This window comes from Vicia villosa, linkage group LG5, assembly GCF_029867415.1.
Source record: "Vicia villosa cultivar HV-30 ecotype Madison, WI linkage group LG5, Vvil1.0, whole genome shotgun sequence".
NCBI lineage: Eukaryota > Viridiplantae > Streptophyta > Magnoliopsida > Fabales > Fabaceae > Vicia > Vicia villosa.
Window position 1 is genome coordinate 166,643,899 of NC_081184.1, and position 15,795 is coordinate 166,659,693.

General features: G+C 34.7%; 1 protein-coding gene across 1 annotated transcript; it reads left to right on the forward strand.

The window, feature by feature from the left end:
• The first annotated feature begins 1,239 nt into the window (after nt 1-1,239).
• LOC131605958 (uncharacterized) lies at nt 1,240-4,735 on the forward strand. Its single transcript, XM_058878245.1, has 2 exons — nt 1,240-1,452; nt 1,583-4,735. Exon 2 carries the CDS (start codon nt 2,402-2,404, stop codon nt 4,733-4,735), a length of 2,334 nt encoding a protein of 777 aa, XP_058734228.1. The 5' UTR covers nt 1,240-1,452; nt 1,583-2,401.
• Nucleotides 4,736-15,795: the final 11,060 nt, after the last annotated feature.

Consider the following 15,795-nt stretch of genomic DNA (forward strand, 5'->3'; position numbering starts at 1 on the left):
GTGTCCGTCCCGTTGGATAAAAACGATAATCATACTTGCCCCATATGTGTGCTGGTATCCGTTATACGGATAATCCGTGGATTGTAAGGTATTCGCAGATATTTACATATATCCATGGATAACATTTATTTTCAAAAAAAAAAAAATTCAACTTATTTTAAAGACGCAAGAAGTTATTATCACATAATATCTATACAAATCTCTCTTATTTTAACAACAAAATTTCATCACATTAATTTCCTTCATTTTCACAAAAACATAATTTCCATACATTTCATTTCTAGCAAAAAATGAAAGATATATTGTGATTCTGATTTATGGTGAAAGAGCGGACAATAGAGAATTAAAAAGAAAGACACTAGTTGAATTAAGAAAGGGAGGTACTAGTTAGTTGAACGATAAAATTATTGAAATGGGGTATGGAGTAAAGAAGTTTCAATACGAAATAGTCAGTAGGATTTGTATGGAATGTAAAAAGGTTTTCTTCAAAGAAAACTTCCAAAATAAATATGTGAGAAAACAAATTTTTTAGAAGATGAAAAGACAGAGTATAATAAACAAACAATATTTAAGTAATTTCATTTGTTTTCCATCGATATTGGCGGGTACGGATTTTTTTCCATCACTACATGGCAACCACTTCATTTGTTTGTCATATAATCCAAATAAGAAACATGTTAAAGGAGTTGAGTTTGCCGCAAAGTAGTCGACCAATATATTCGTGGACAACAAGTCAGCAATAACTTTGAAAGAATACAATCTTCCATGATTGAAGTTATAAGCACATTGACACACTCTACCACTATATCTAACAATGGTGTGTAGTTGGAGTACGTGAAGACGCATGATCAAGCAGTTGATATCTTCACAAAGCCTCTCAAGTTAAAAGTATTTTTCAAGTTAAGATATTTATTTACTTGAAGTAACGAAATCAAGTTAAAGGGGGTGTTGAATTTTTAAATTGATTTTGGGTTGTTAGTTTCTGGGCCTTAGGAATTTTAAGCCCAAATTTGTGGTATAGTAAGTTCAATTTCTAGAAGCATATTCTAGAGAGATCCATGAAATTCTCTAGAAGATAAGGATAAGTTAGTATTTTTAAAGTATAGTAGAGAAAGTTCTAGAAAGTGATTTACAACCATTAGATTAAGCTTGTGGTGGCAAAATCCTAGTCATTCATTTAGGAATACCACTTGTATAAATAAAGGGGATGTTATTGAGTTTGTATCAAACCAAAATTTATAAACATTCAAGAATATAATAATATAAGTATCGTTCCCTTTTCTCCACCTACCCAAAACTTTCTTCAACAACGGGTAGTCAAAATTTAAGGGGATGTTATTTAATTTTTGTAAGGTGGTATCTCTTACAACTTTTTTTTTTTTGAAAGATAAAAAAAAAAAACGTTTCTCAACCCGATTCAATGGCGGTACCATGAGTTTGATTTAAATACTGGTATTTATTTGTAATGATTTAAATACTGGTATTTATTTGTAATATTTCTTTAGATCTGATCCCCAATCTACTATATTACATTGGTATGAGATATTTTAATCACTACTAAATCTTGTTTAAAAATATGCAGCAGCATCTTGCTAGTTGAAGATGAAGTTTATTTATTCGGCGGAAATTTCTACGATGCAATCAGATTCATCTTTTGTTAAAGTTGTTTTTTTTTTTCCTTACAACGACCGTAATTTTCTTGATTAAATATGGTGAGTCATAGTTTTATCTTCATGAATGATTCTCGTTATCATTAAGACTTTAAAGTTTGTGTTATTTGAAGTGTTTTTTTAAGGGTGACAACTATATAAGTGATATCACATTGGTAATGATTTTATGATTTATGTGCAGTTGATATTCAAAATGTAATGGATGCATCTGCAAGCGTTGATCCATCACGTCTTCCATCAAAGTGCAAATGAATTTGCGTGTGTTTATATTTAGTTTGTAAGAAACACAAATTATAAATACAACAAGAGCAAGACAACATTTGTTTGGTAAGAACCGAGATGATATACACTGCAAGAGGAAGACAATATTTTGTTAATAAGAACACAAATGATATACAACAAGAAGACAACATTTGTTTGATAGAGACACAAATTATATATACAACTATAGGAAGAATTATATGACTTTTTTAATGTCCTAAGGCAAAATATCAAGAAAATTCACATGTATTTTGAGTTCACATTTTGAGTTCTTGTTGAATTATTAAAATTAGGGGACAAGTTATTAAATGTATGGATTTATTATTAACAATAATTTGGCTAAATATATTTTCGTTGAGATTATGTCTTATGTTTAGTAGTTTTCAGTAAAAAAAAAAAATGAGAGAGAGTACTGAGAGTTCCTGACTTTTAGGCTTTTCAACTTCCAACTAAGCAACCATGGATGAAGGATGGTCTACAGTGAAGGAGAGGAACAGAAGGAGTTTAGGAGGAGGTGCAAAGTGGGACATTCTGAAAAAGGAACATGGATTGAGGAAAACATGGTAACAACAATGTTTTTTACAGACTTTGGGGACAATTGGAATGCAAGAGACCTGTTTATGGAGTTCAAGGAGCTTGGAATGATAGAGGAGATTGTGATACCTCCAAAGAGAGATTGGAGAGGCAAACGTTTCGGATTCGTAAGATTTATCAATGCGTCTGATGAAAAGAATCTGGAGACTAAAATGGACAATGTATGGTTAGATGGTGTCAAACTGAAAGCTAATATTTCTAAGATTAAAAGGAAAGAAGTTTTAGCAAAGGGCAGAGAAAGGAACAAGCAGACTGAAGGACTAGTAAAGGGCAGTGGAAGGAAAATTCATGCTGATCATGGCTTGGAGAACAGAGTTCCTAATGAATCCATACCTGCGAAGTGGGGAGGCTCGGGTCCATCTAAATCTTTTTTGGAAGCCATCACAGGAACCAAAACTAAGATCCCTGCAGTCAACAAAGAGGCTAACAAATCTTTTTTCTTTTCCACCTCTGAGTCAGATTCCAACAGATACCGTAAGGCCAAAGTCGGGGTTGCTCGAAGACCAGGACTTGCATATGGTGTGGCTCAGAGCCTTCTTGAAGAAGGTTTCTTTTATATATCTGCGTCTGCTCTAGGCCCCAATCTATGCCTTCTGGAGGAGGAAAGGGAAGGTGAATTGGCGAACCTGTTAACAGAAGGAGGAGAGTGGAAAGATCAGTGGTTCAAAGAAGTTAGAGATTGGAGAAAAACGGATGCGGAATGTGCGAGAGTGGCGTGGATCTCTATCTATGGCATACCTTGTTTTGTCAGAAACGAGAACTTCATCAATCTCCTTCTGGCTGACATCGGGACTGTTGTTAATTCCCAATCCATCACCGAGAAACCCATCAGATTGGATGTGCTAACCCTAATGATTTACACAGAATCGATGGAACAAATTAGAAACAAAGTTAAAGCTTGTATTGATGGAAACTGGTACAACTTACTGGTCATTGAGGATGTCTCTTTCCACAAAGAGGAGACGGAAGGCTCATCTCGTTGCTCAAATTCTTGTTCAGAAGAGGAAGAAGCGTTTTCTCCCATGGGATTACCGGACGGAGAAGATGAAGCTTCTTATGCTTGCCCGACTCTCAACCCTAAGCGGTACCGGAATCCGGCTCAGCCTCCAAGCGATAACTCCGGTGATCATCTCAAATCGCCTAGGGTACAGAGCAAATTTCTTGGTGGTGATGGGTACGGAGTGTCAGAAGCGCAGAAGCTAGAAAGCGACATATCAAAAAAGAAGCAGGCCCTCTGTACAAGCATTAATGATATAAACTCTGTTTCGGATAACCTTTTCTCATGTTCTGGAAAGGCAACCACCACTGATCCTATATCCATGAAAACTAGCAGCAGAGGATTGGAGATTGTGACCTCTGAGATTTCGCCGCTGAGAAGAAAGGAGGATGTAGGTTTCTTACGTGTGGGACCAGCAGGTTTGGTAGCAAACGATTCCTCACCTTACTTTATTAATAGAACGTTGGAGAAATCTTTTGGGTATGGGGTCCACACGGAAAGCCCACTTTTGAATGACCCGGTCAAAGTTGTTAACTTAAAAGAAAATTTTATTAATGACGTGGAAAAGGAGGTAGGGCCCAGCAGACTTAATTTGAATGAAACAGTGGAGGTGGATTTTTCGAGCAACAGCAAGAGCACTAAAGCCGGCACTAAGAACACAACCGTTACCTCTTCTAATTTTTCCAAGAAAAACGTTAGCTTTCAGTTGAAGAAAACGAATTTCATTAGGAAGAAGACAGCGGTAGGAAGCAGAAAATTTCAAAAGTTGAGTTTTGATGATCAGTGCCAAATAGTAAAGAACTCTAAAAATACGAGGAAAAAGATCAGGGAGGTGCTGGATTTAGGGGAGAGAGTTCTTGAATTTTCCCATCCAATTCAGAGTGGGATTCAACATAGAAAGATAATTCAACTAAGTCCTGGGTCACAAGCCAACAACAAGACCATTTCGTTTGCCAAAAATAATTACCTTTCTGGAGGTATACCTCTAACTTGTGAGTCCATCTCAAGTTCGAATATTAGGAACTGCAACAGAAGAGGAGCTAACAGTGGGAGCAACAATGCAGCAGAGGGGATTTGGAATTCTATATCAAGACTGGGGATCATCAACATTTCTGAAAATTTTGACCCGATCAAAAGTTTGAAGGAAATGGAGTTGAGGGATCATAAAGAGGAGAAGGTGGCAAAGGGGACCCAAAACCATGCACCCCCATGATAATTTTATCATATAATATTCGTGGTGGCGGGAATCGGGCTAAACGCAAGAGAGTTGGATTCCTAATTCAAAAAGGAGATGCTGATCTTTGCTTTATTCAAGAATCTAAACTTAGTGGAATTGGTGTGGATGTGGTTAGAGAGTTGTGGGGAGGAGTTGATGTTGAATGGTCTTACTTGGATGCCAATGGAGCATCGGGTGGTATAATAACTATGTGGAAGAAAGATTTTTTTTCCCTCAATTATAGTTTTAGGGGAGAAGGTTTTCTAGGTCTATGTGTGGAGAAGGAAGGTAAAATTGTCTACTTGGTTAACGTTTATGCTTCTTGCGACAAAGTTACTAGGAGGAGAACATGGAATCATTTATGTGAGTTTAAGAACAACAATGCGGTTGGATCTTGGTGCATCGGGGGCGACTTCAACGCTATCTCCAATCTTGATGAAAGAATTGGAGTTAATACTAGTGATTCTAGTAGGGATTTAAGATCCTTCAATGAATTCATAGAGGATATGGAGTTAGTGGATCTCCCTACAATAGGTGGAAAGTTTACTTGGTTCAAAAGCAACGGGAAGGCTATGAGTAGGCTTGATAGATTCTTATTATCGGAAAGACTTGTTGATGATTGGAAGGTGGATGGCCAATTTATAGGAGAGAGGGATGTGTCGGATCATGCTCCCATTTGGTTGAAAATTAATAGAAAGGATTGGGGTCCTAAGCCATTTAAATTCAATAATTTATGGTTTAGGCATGAAGAGTTTGTGAAGTTTGTGGAAGATGAGTGGGATAAAATAGAAGTTAAGGGTAGAGGAGATTATTGCTTGGTTGAAAAGTTGAAAATCCTTAGAAGTCGGATCTCTTGGTGGAACAAAACGGTTTATGGATGGATAGATCTCAAGATCGACAAAGACGTGAAAGAGTTGCATTCTTTAGATAACTTGTTTGTTCATTTTGCAGGTAATGTTCCGGAAGAGGTGGTTGAGAAAAGGTTGAAAGTGGTGGAGGATTTGTGGAATAATCTTAACAAAAAAGAAGGGCTTCTTAGATTAAAGTCGAGACAACTTTGGCTATCCGAGGGGGATGATAACACTCGTTTTTTCCACAATTCTTTAAAAGATAGAAGAAGAAGGAACACCTTATGTACCTTGGAGTCTAGGGAGGGAAGATTAGAGGAGGTCAAGGAGGTTAAAGACTTCATTTTCAAACACTTTGATGGATTCTTTAGAGAAGAGGTTTGTACTAGACCGGAACCGAATGGGATTAACTTGAAAGTGCTTTCTTTAGAGGAATCTTCGGAACTTGAAAAACCTTTTTCCGAAGAAGAGATCAAGGATGCTATTTGGTCGTGTGATGGGAATAAAAGTCCGGGCCCGGACGGCTTCTCATTGGAGTTCTTCAAAAGGTTTTGGATTATCCTTAAAGACGATTTGATGAAGTTATGCAATGATTTCTTCTTAAAAGGTACGCTTGTCAAAGCCATCACCTCTTCGTTTCTTGCGGTTATTCCTAAAAAGAATAATCCTCAAGATTTGTCCGAGTATCGACCAATTTGTCTAGTGGGGAGTATTTACAAGATTCTTGCGAAGATTTTGGCGGCTAGAATGAGAGGTGTTTTGGATAAGTTGATTTCTTCCAACCAAACCGCCTTTGTTCCGGGTAGGAGTATGATGGACGGAGTCCTAATGGTTAACGAGATGCTTGATTGGGCTAAAAGAAAAAAGAGGGGGTGTCTTTTACTTAAAGTGGATTTTGAAAAAGCTTACGATTCTATTTCTTGGAATTACCTAAGATGGATCATGGGAAGAATGGGGTTTGGGAAGAGATGGATGAAATGGATGGAATCTTGTATCTTCTCTAGTCACATGTCCGTTTTGGTGAACGGTAGTGCTACTAAAGAGTTTAAAGTTCAAAGAGGCCTTCGTCAAGGTGACCCGATTTCTCCTTTCCTATTTGTTATTGCTATGGAAGGTCTTAGTGCTCTTATGAAGAAATCGGTGGAAGTGGGGGATTTTCAACCCTTCAAATACGGAGAAGAAGATTATGTGGATATTCTCCAATTTGCGGATGACACCATTATTATCGGAGAACCTACATGTGACAATCTTTGGAGCATGAAAGTGATCTTGAGAGGTTTTGAACTTGTTTCCGGTTTGAAAATTAATTTTCACAAAAGCAACTTCTTTGGTATTAATATAGGTGAGTGGCTCTCTACCTCGGCCACTTCTTTCTTATCTTGCAAAAAGGGATCATTTCCTTTTAAATTTCTTGGTATTTGGGTAGGAGAAAGAGCTAATAAGAAGAAGGTGTGGAAGGACGTGGTTTCTAACATAAAATCTAGATTGTCGAGGTGGAAGGGTAGGAACATTTCCATTGGTGGAAGGGTGACTCTTATAGGTTCGGTGCTTAATGCCATCCCTATTTTTACCCTCTCTTTTTATAAAGCACCGAACTTGATAATCAAAGAGATTAGAGGTCTTCTTAGCAACTTTTTGTGGAATGGAAATGCAAATAAAAGAAGTATACATTGGGTGAAGTGGGAGAATGTTTGCAAACCTAAGGAGAAAGGAGGACTAGGTATTAGAGATGTTGGAGATTTAAACAGAGCTCTTCTTCTTAAATGGAAGTGGAGAATTTTGAGGGAGGACAACGCCATATGGAGTAGATTTTTACTCATGAGATATCATAATCCGAAATTCAAAGTTCTAGCTTCTTGTGGGGAAGTTTTAAATAGGGATGATTCAAGTTGGTGGAGAGATATTGTTCTTAACGATTTTAAAGAGGAGGAAGGGGTTAAAGGATTTAGAGATTGGATCAATTGTGATTGCAAGAATGGTAACGACATTCTTTTTTGGCATAGTTGTTGGTTGGGCGATCAAACTCTTCGCGATTCCTTTCCGCATTTGTTCAACCTCTCAACCAATAAACTTTGCAAGGTTAGTGATATCATTTCTTGGAGAGACGGTGTTTTTTCTTGGAATGTAAATGGCCTCTTTGGTTTTGACGGTTTGGACATTTTCTCCCACTCCGTGGAAAACGACAACATCTCGGATATAGTGCTTCAATTGAGGGATTTAAAAGAGTCTTTGGAGAGTTTTCAACCGACCAATTTGGAGAATGATGCTTTTTGGTGGAAACTAAACACTACGGGTGTTTTCTCGGTTGCAAGTATGTCTAGCTTGGTTTCTAGCGCCAAAGACAATGCATGGCCAACCAATATTATTAAGTTGTTGGAAACAATGTGGAAGACTAAGGTTCCGAAAAAAGTCCATATTTTTTCTTGGAGATTCTTTGTAGACCGACTCCCTTTGAAAGACTTATTGCTTCATAGAGGGGTGTCTAACCTTGATTCCCTTGATTGCGTTTTTTGCTCCAATCATCCGGAATCTTCGGAACACCTCTTCTTTCATTGCAACATTTCGAAAGCGATTTGGGAGAATATTTTCAATTGGTTGGGAAACGATTTGGAGTTCAACTTGGAAGAGTTCAAAAGCTTTGGTTGCATTCAACAAAAGGTGAAGAAACACAACATTAGAGCTAAATTAAATACAATTTGGTTAGCTCTAATTTGGTGCATTTGGTTGATGAGGAATGCCATTATCTTTGAGAATTTAACGTTTAGTTTCGAAACGGTAATCTCCAACATTTTGTTTTTTTCTTGGAGATGGTTGGGTAGTAGTAGTTCTACTTCTAGAACCCCTTTTTATGATTGGTACAAATTACCTTTGAACTGTTTCAACTCTCTTTAGAGTTCTTGTTGTAAGGGTTGCACCCCTAGTGCGATTTCTTATATAAGTGCTTATTAAAAAAATGTCTTATGTTTAGTATCACAAATTGATATATTTTAAGGTCATCTACAAAGACTAATGGAGTATTATCATGGTAAAGAATAAAAAATTAAATCAAAAAGGGGGAGATTGTTGGAATAATTTGGACTCATAAACTAATCCTTAAAGCTCTGATGATAACAAGTGCATTAGTATGGAAAATAATTTTGTACCATAAAGGTTTGATTAAGCGTGCAGATTTTATTCATAGACACTAGACTCTAATGTTGCAAGTTATAGACTACGAACTAGTGAAGTTATGGACCTTGAATCTGTAACTCTGGACTTTGGGCAATCAAACACACTCTGAACCATTGAAGAATGCAAAGTATTTACAGCAAGCTATCTGCTTCTACAAATATCAAAGCAAAAATTGAAACAACTTAATCTAGTTTGACTATGATAACTCAATAATCTGATGACTCGACATTTTTCAAAGCACTAAAGACTTACTTTGATAGAGCTTCATAATATTCTATCAGAAGCCTCTGACTCAAGTATTTAGATGTGAAGAAAGATAGTAACTCTAGACTCTGATCAATCTTCACCATAGTATATTAGAAGCCTCTGACTCGAGAAGATTACTATGAAGAGAGATATAGAGTGAAAATATAAATATAGTTCAAATCAACATCATTTCTACTACCTTGCAAGATTGGACAAAGGATTTTATGTTAGTACCAACTTTTTCATTACGCACCATCCTCACCTTCCACTATGCTGCTACAGCCACTCTATTGTTGTACTACTCACCGTCTTCATGCAATATGTGTATTATGAAATTCTAACTTCACCCTCCAACGGGTCTATTTTCATCTATATAAATAAGTGTTTGTAACCATGAAAAAAAAGAATGACTGATAGAATAACTACGAGCTTATTTTAAAAATATTTTATTTTATTTATAATGTAATTTGATTTGGAAAAAAATAAATATTTTGTACTATAAAAAATTAATTTTACTAAATGAATAGTGGCGTAACGGAGAATTAAGATTGTTTGGGGGGTCAAATTTAAGCATGGGTGTGATAATAATTGTACCCGACCCGCTCAGTTGTAATGCCTAATTAGAACAATACTTTTAAAAATCCAAAACTTTTTAGTGAAGGTGACAAAATAAAGAGTAAATATTTAAATGGTAAAAATATGAAGATTGCTAATTAATCCCGATATTTATTTTTTTCGGTAATATCTCTTTATAATTGTTTTTGGTCGAAATAAAAAAAAAATACAAACACACATTTTGTCTGTCAATTTAACCCTCAGCGTCACACACTACCATTCAATTTATTCACTTTTCCACCGTTTAACCATTTCAAAATCCAAATATGATATGATAAAACAACTTGAGTCGGTGAACCACCTGACATAAATACATAGCCAGCTGTGAATTTTCAATCCTCAGCATTACTACACCAACTTGAGTCGTTGTAATCCACTAACTTGCATTCTTTTCCCTTATCAGTTGCAGGAAACAAAATTCTATGGTCAAGAGTTCCTTTTAGATACCTTATTATCTTCTTCGTTGCTGCTAGATATGATACATTTGGCTTGTGCATGAATCTACTCATCATACCCACACAATATGCTAAGTTAGACCCTGTGTGGCAAAGGTACCTTATTGACCCAATGAGTCTTCTGTATTGGGTTAGGTCGACATCATCCTCATCTAATTCTTTTGACAATTGCAGTCTTGGTTCTGCAAGTGTTGATGTCGAGTTGTATTATTCCATCTCAAATCTCTCGAGTATTTCACTTGTATATCTTCTTTGATGCATCATCAAGCCTTTACTACTCTTGTAGAATTCAATGCCAAGGAAATGTCGCCCAGATCAGACATTTAGAATTCTCCATCCCCATCAATCTTCAGAATCTTGAGCTTTCGCCCACTTTGCCTTTCGACCATAAATTTGAACTTTGCAAAAACCTTGATTACTTCACTTTTCTTTTTTATCAGGTAAGTTCACAGTTTTTTATTAAATCATCTATGAATGTGACAAAGTATTTGTTATCAGGTAAGTTCGCCTTCACACATTCAGATGATTCATTATCATCGTGATTTTACCCCAAGAATCGCTCAGACAGTGCTCTAGATACCTGATGTTGGAATTAAACCCAAAACTTTGAGTAATTCCTCATCGCTACACATTGACAATGAAAGAAATAGGAAAGAAAATTTAGGAAGAAAGGTGAATTAGGGTTTGAAAAAATAAAAGGAGGAAGAAGAATATTTTCTGCAGAGTTTCTCTCTGCCCACAAATTGCGGAAAATCTAATTCACTTTACAACTTCAAAATTCTGTGAGTGTATGTGTCTACAAAATAGGGCTTACTCCCTCTATTTATAGTTTTAGGTTGCTTTCTCCCTAAGTCAAAGCCTAGAACATAAAAGACCAAAATATCTAGTTTTGTTAACACTACAATATTAGGCTTTAGTCGAAATACCTGTCGAGACAACTCCTTTGACATTTCGACACACACTAGGTTAAAATATTTCTATACAACCTTCTTTCTGTCGAGCAACCTGTTTTGACACAAGGAATTACAATTTCAACAATCTAGTCTTGTACATTTACCAGTCTTGCATTTTAATGTATATGGATTTGCTTATTTTTATTAAAAAATAGATTATATAATTCAAGGTAATCCAATTGATAATTTAGAAAAGTGAAGAAAAAAATCAAATAAAATCTTTCTACTTAACAGATAAGTTGCACTTAAATTTTACTCATCAGAACCCTTTCACAAATCAAAAACTTATTAGCAAGTGAAAATTCTCAAAATCCAAAATTAAATAGTAAAAAGGAAGAAGTTGAAAATTTTTAGATTTTGTAGGGGTTGATGTATAATTGTAAGAACAGGAGGGAAAATTTTCTTAAAGTAATGTTTTGAACAAGATGGCTTTCTAATAAATTATTTGTCCATCTTGTTCCACTGTTCCACCTTTTAACCATTTCAAAATCAAAATATAATATAATAAACAAATCTATTTTTTAAATATTTTTTTATCATTAATATTGAGATGCAATAATATTTTTGTCAATGGGCCAAAGAGATAAATGACCCAATTACATAGTTTCTAACCCTAGGTAGACAAGCCCTAGCTTTAAATTCTACTGCGCTACATCTTAACCTTTCTCAAATGCGTAGGTATCTTCCACTCTTTGTACCATCTCAACCTGAATCAATAGCGAAACAGATGAACATGAAGTTTAAATAATGGTATGTATTTGCACAACTTCTTTAGATCTGATTCCTCCATCTAAATCTCACTTCTTTTCTTCGGTTAGAAATCTAAATCTCACTTTTATATCTACTAAATCTTGCTCAAAATTATGCAGCATCTTCCTAACAGGTGAACATGAGGTGTATTCATTCGGCGAAAATTTCTACAATGCATTATGATTGGTCTGTCGTTAGAGTTATATATTTCTTTTCAACAACTATGATTTCCTTGATTAAATAAGGTGAGTTTAGTTTGCTTAGTCTTATTTCATATGAAAATCTATGTGCAGGAGTTAATAGTAATGTTTCATAACCAATTATTACCCACGATTATCCATGTCTTTGAATGATATTAAGTTTTATAAAATCAAGTTCATACAATTTCTCTGAACTTGAGAATTATGATTTTGCTGTTCCATATGTTAAGTCTTACATAATTAGCCTAATTACGACTTAAGAATTGTAATTAGAATGATCAAGATATCCAATATTACCTATTTAGAGGGTGGTTTGAGGTGGTTACGAAGTTGGTCTATAATCTCATGGGAATTATCGGCAATCAATTAACAAAATTGTTATAAGAATGCAAATAATTATTTTAAAAGTATTGGCTTGGTAAGTCTACAATCTTTTAACGCACCTCCATATTATTCTTCCAGGACTTAAAATTTGAAAAATTTTCCGCATGCATGTAAGGGTTTCAAACTTATACAAGTTTTCACTGAAGTCATAAAAAAATTAACATATGTATCTGGTGGTACCTTTAATTATTAACTCGAAATTAGAAAATAAATACTTTTTTCAAAATTTATACTTGGGATTATTTTTAGCATGGAAAACATAATATGGAAAGTAATATATGGCCTACGGACAGGGCCGGTCCTTTGAATTTGGGTGCCTTGGGCGAATTAAAAGAGTGGTGCCCCTATAAACTTTTTTTAACAATAAATACATAAGGATAAAAGAAATAATTTGATAAAAAACACATTTTCATTTGACATTGTGCAAAAAGAATACAAGTATGGATCTTTAAATAAATGTTTATACTTCATCAAAACATAAACCACTATAAAGAGACTTATTTTTCTTCTTCTTCTCAGCAGATGCAACACTGATAAGAATAGTTAATATCATTCTATAAGCTATGCATGCATTAGGAAAACAATTAAAAGACTTTTAAGAACTCAATATCATATAGCTTGATTTGATTCAACTGTTAAAACTTCTCTGATAACTTTCAATTCTTCAAACAAAATTTCACCATCAAGATCAAGAGAATCGTCATATTTTAAACAAGTTTCAAGATGTTTACAACATGCTTTCAAGTCCCTATCAGATAATGATCTAAGCCTTTCAATACTAAACATTAATCCAAAAATATTTTCATATGTGCTATACTGCTCAAATCTTCTATCAAGTGATTCAATTGTTTGATCTACAATATATAAGAAATAGTGATTTCGAAAAGACTCTTCAGCGGACTCAAGATTCAATTGTGGGGGTTGAGAATTTCATCATAGTGTTATTTTCTATGAATTTAACATTTTTGAATAAACACATATTCAATCTCCATTTTATTCCCAATGTTTTCAGCACTAGCCTTAGCATTTACAAATACAAATTCTCTACATTCTTTTATTAATTTTGACTTTGTAGTGCCCCTATATATTTGTTAGCCAGTATTTTTGAAAAAAAAAATTTTAACAAATACTTTTATAATAGAAAGTTCTCTTTTAATATATATATATATATATATATATATATATATATATATATAGGTATAAAAAATTTTGGTGCCCCTAAAATTATGGGGCCCTGGGCTCCCGCCCCGTGAGCTCGTGCTCAGGGCCACCCCTGCCTACGGACATTATGATATTATATTTTTGGTAACAATATATAACACATTCTATTCAGTGTAATAACGATTAAAAAGTGTGTTTTTGAATCCATATATATTTCATCAGTTAGAACCATACCAGGGTTAATTTTTTAATTAATTTATTTTTATTACTGTTAGTAACTGTTCGACCCATACCACGCCTCCTTCTGTTTCTCCTCCACCTAACACCCTTAATTCATTTGTTTTTATTATTGTTAGTAATTGTTCGACCCATACCACGACTCCTTCTTTTCCACGACTCTTTTTTTTCTCCTCCACCTTGTTCACCCATAATCCACAACACCCTTAATTTTCTACAATAAGTGGCCATTACCATGTTGTTTTATGGTATATATTGACATCCTATTTCAATATTCAAACACATCAATATCGTTCTTTCTCTTATTCATATACAACAACATACAGCAGGGAAGAAACACAACCATGGCTTTGAATGCTGGCATTAAGGGCAAAAATCAATCGAAATATTTGAGGGAAGTGCTCAGTGTCTTACATTGTTTGAGATCTTCGGTTGAAGATGTCATGGAAATTCTTCAAGTATATCCAATTCTCTATATTTTTTTTACTTACGTTCTAATTTATTTAAGTTCATCATTTATAATTGCTCTTGCTAATAAGAACAAATTCTTTCAGGTTCTGTTGAAAAAGCTTGAGACTAAGTTGGCTAGGTCAACACAAACTAGCAATCCATATTTGAGTGACAACCCTAGGTCGGTGCCTAAAAGAAAGACTCTATCCAAATATTCTTCTGATGACAATGTTGAAGACGTTATCCTGAAAATATTAGATGATATATAGGTCGGTGCCTAAAAGAAAGACTCTCTCCAAATATTCTTCTGATGACAAGGTTGAAGATGTTATCCTGAAAATATCAGATGATAGGTCGGTGCCTAAAAGAAAGTCTCCATCCAAATCTTCTTCTGATGAAAATTTTGAAGTTATCCTGATAATATCAGATGATGATGAGATAGACAATGTCATTTTGGTGGACAAGGCCGAAAAGTGTTGATGCATTGCAGTAAAGACATTCAATTAGTTTTATCTAAGCTATTTTAGGCATGTCTACAATGGTCCCTAGTGTTAGACTTAAGTTAGTTTGGATGACCCTTCTGGTTGTGTTTTTATTTTTTATTTTTTGGTGCCTAAAAGAAAGTCTACATCCAAATCTTCTTCTGATGAAAATTTTGAAGTTATCCTGATAATATCAGATGATGATGATGAGATAGACAATGTCATTTTGGTGGACAAGGCCGAAAAGTGTTGATGCATTGCAGTAAAGACATTCAATTAGTTTTATCTAAGCTATTTTAGGCATGTCTACAATGGTCCCTAGTGTTAGACTTAAGTTAGTTTGGATGACCCTTTTGGTTGTGTTTTTATTTTTTATTTTTTGGTGCCTAAAAGAAAGTCTACATCCAAATCTTCTTCTGATGAAAATTTTGAAGTTATCCTGATAATATCTGATGATGATGATGAGATAGACAATGTCATTTTGGTGGACAAGGCCGAAAAGTGTTGATGCATTGCAGTAAAGACATTCAATTAGTTTTATCTAAGCTATTTTAGGCATGTCTACAATGGTCCCTAGTGTTAGACTTAAGTTAGTTTGGATGACCCTTTTGGTTGTGTTTTTATTTTTTATTGTCGTGTTACACCGCACTCTTTTCCTTTTATTATAAGGTTTTTAATGAGGCGGTTGCGTTTATTCTATTTTATTGTTCTTTCAAGTAACAAATTTTTTTCTTGTGTTTCTAAATTTTTGTAAGTAACTTCATTGCTTAACATAAAATTTTAAGTCGCTACTAAACGATAGTTATCGTAAGTTGATTCAATCTCGCTTCACGACAGACACATACATCAAATATCAAATATCAATTTGCTGGACATCTAAAGATAAATTTGCAGTGGACTTGTATATAATAAAACTTTTTTTTAATTTGCAATGGACTTCAATTTGCTGGACTTCTAAAGATAAATTTGTTCAATAATTTATCATTCAAAAATTATGTGAAGTGCCTAATCTATTCAGATCCCTTCTGTTATAGTTTTTTTAAATAAGCGATGGAATTATCAGGAGCAAAAGGGATGCTCTAACCCGAAACAAAACGGAAAGCTC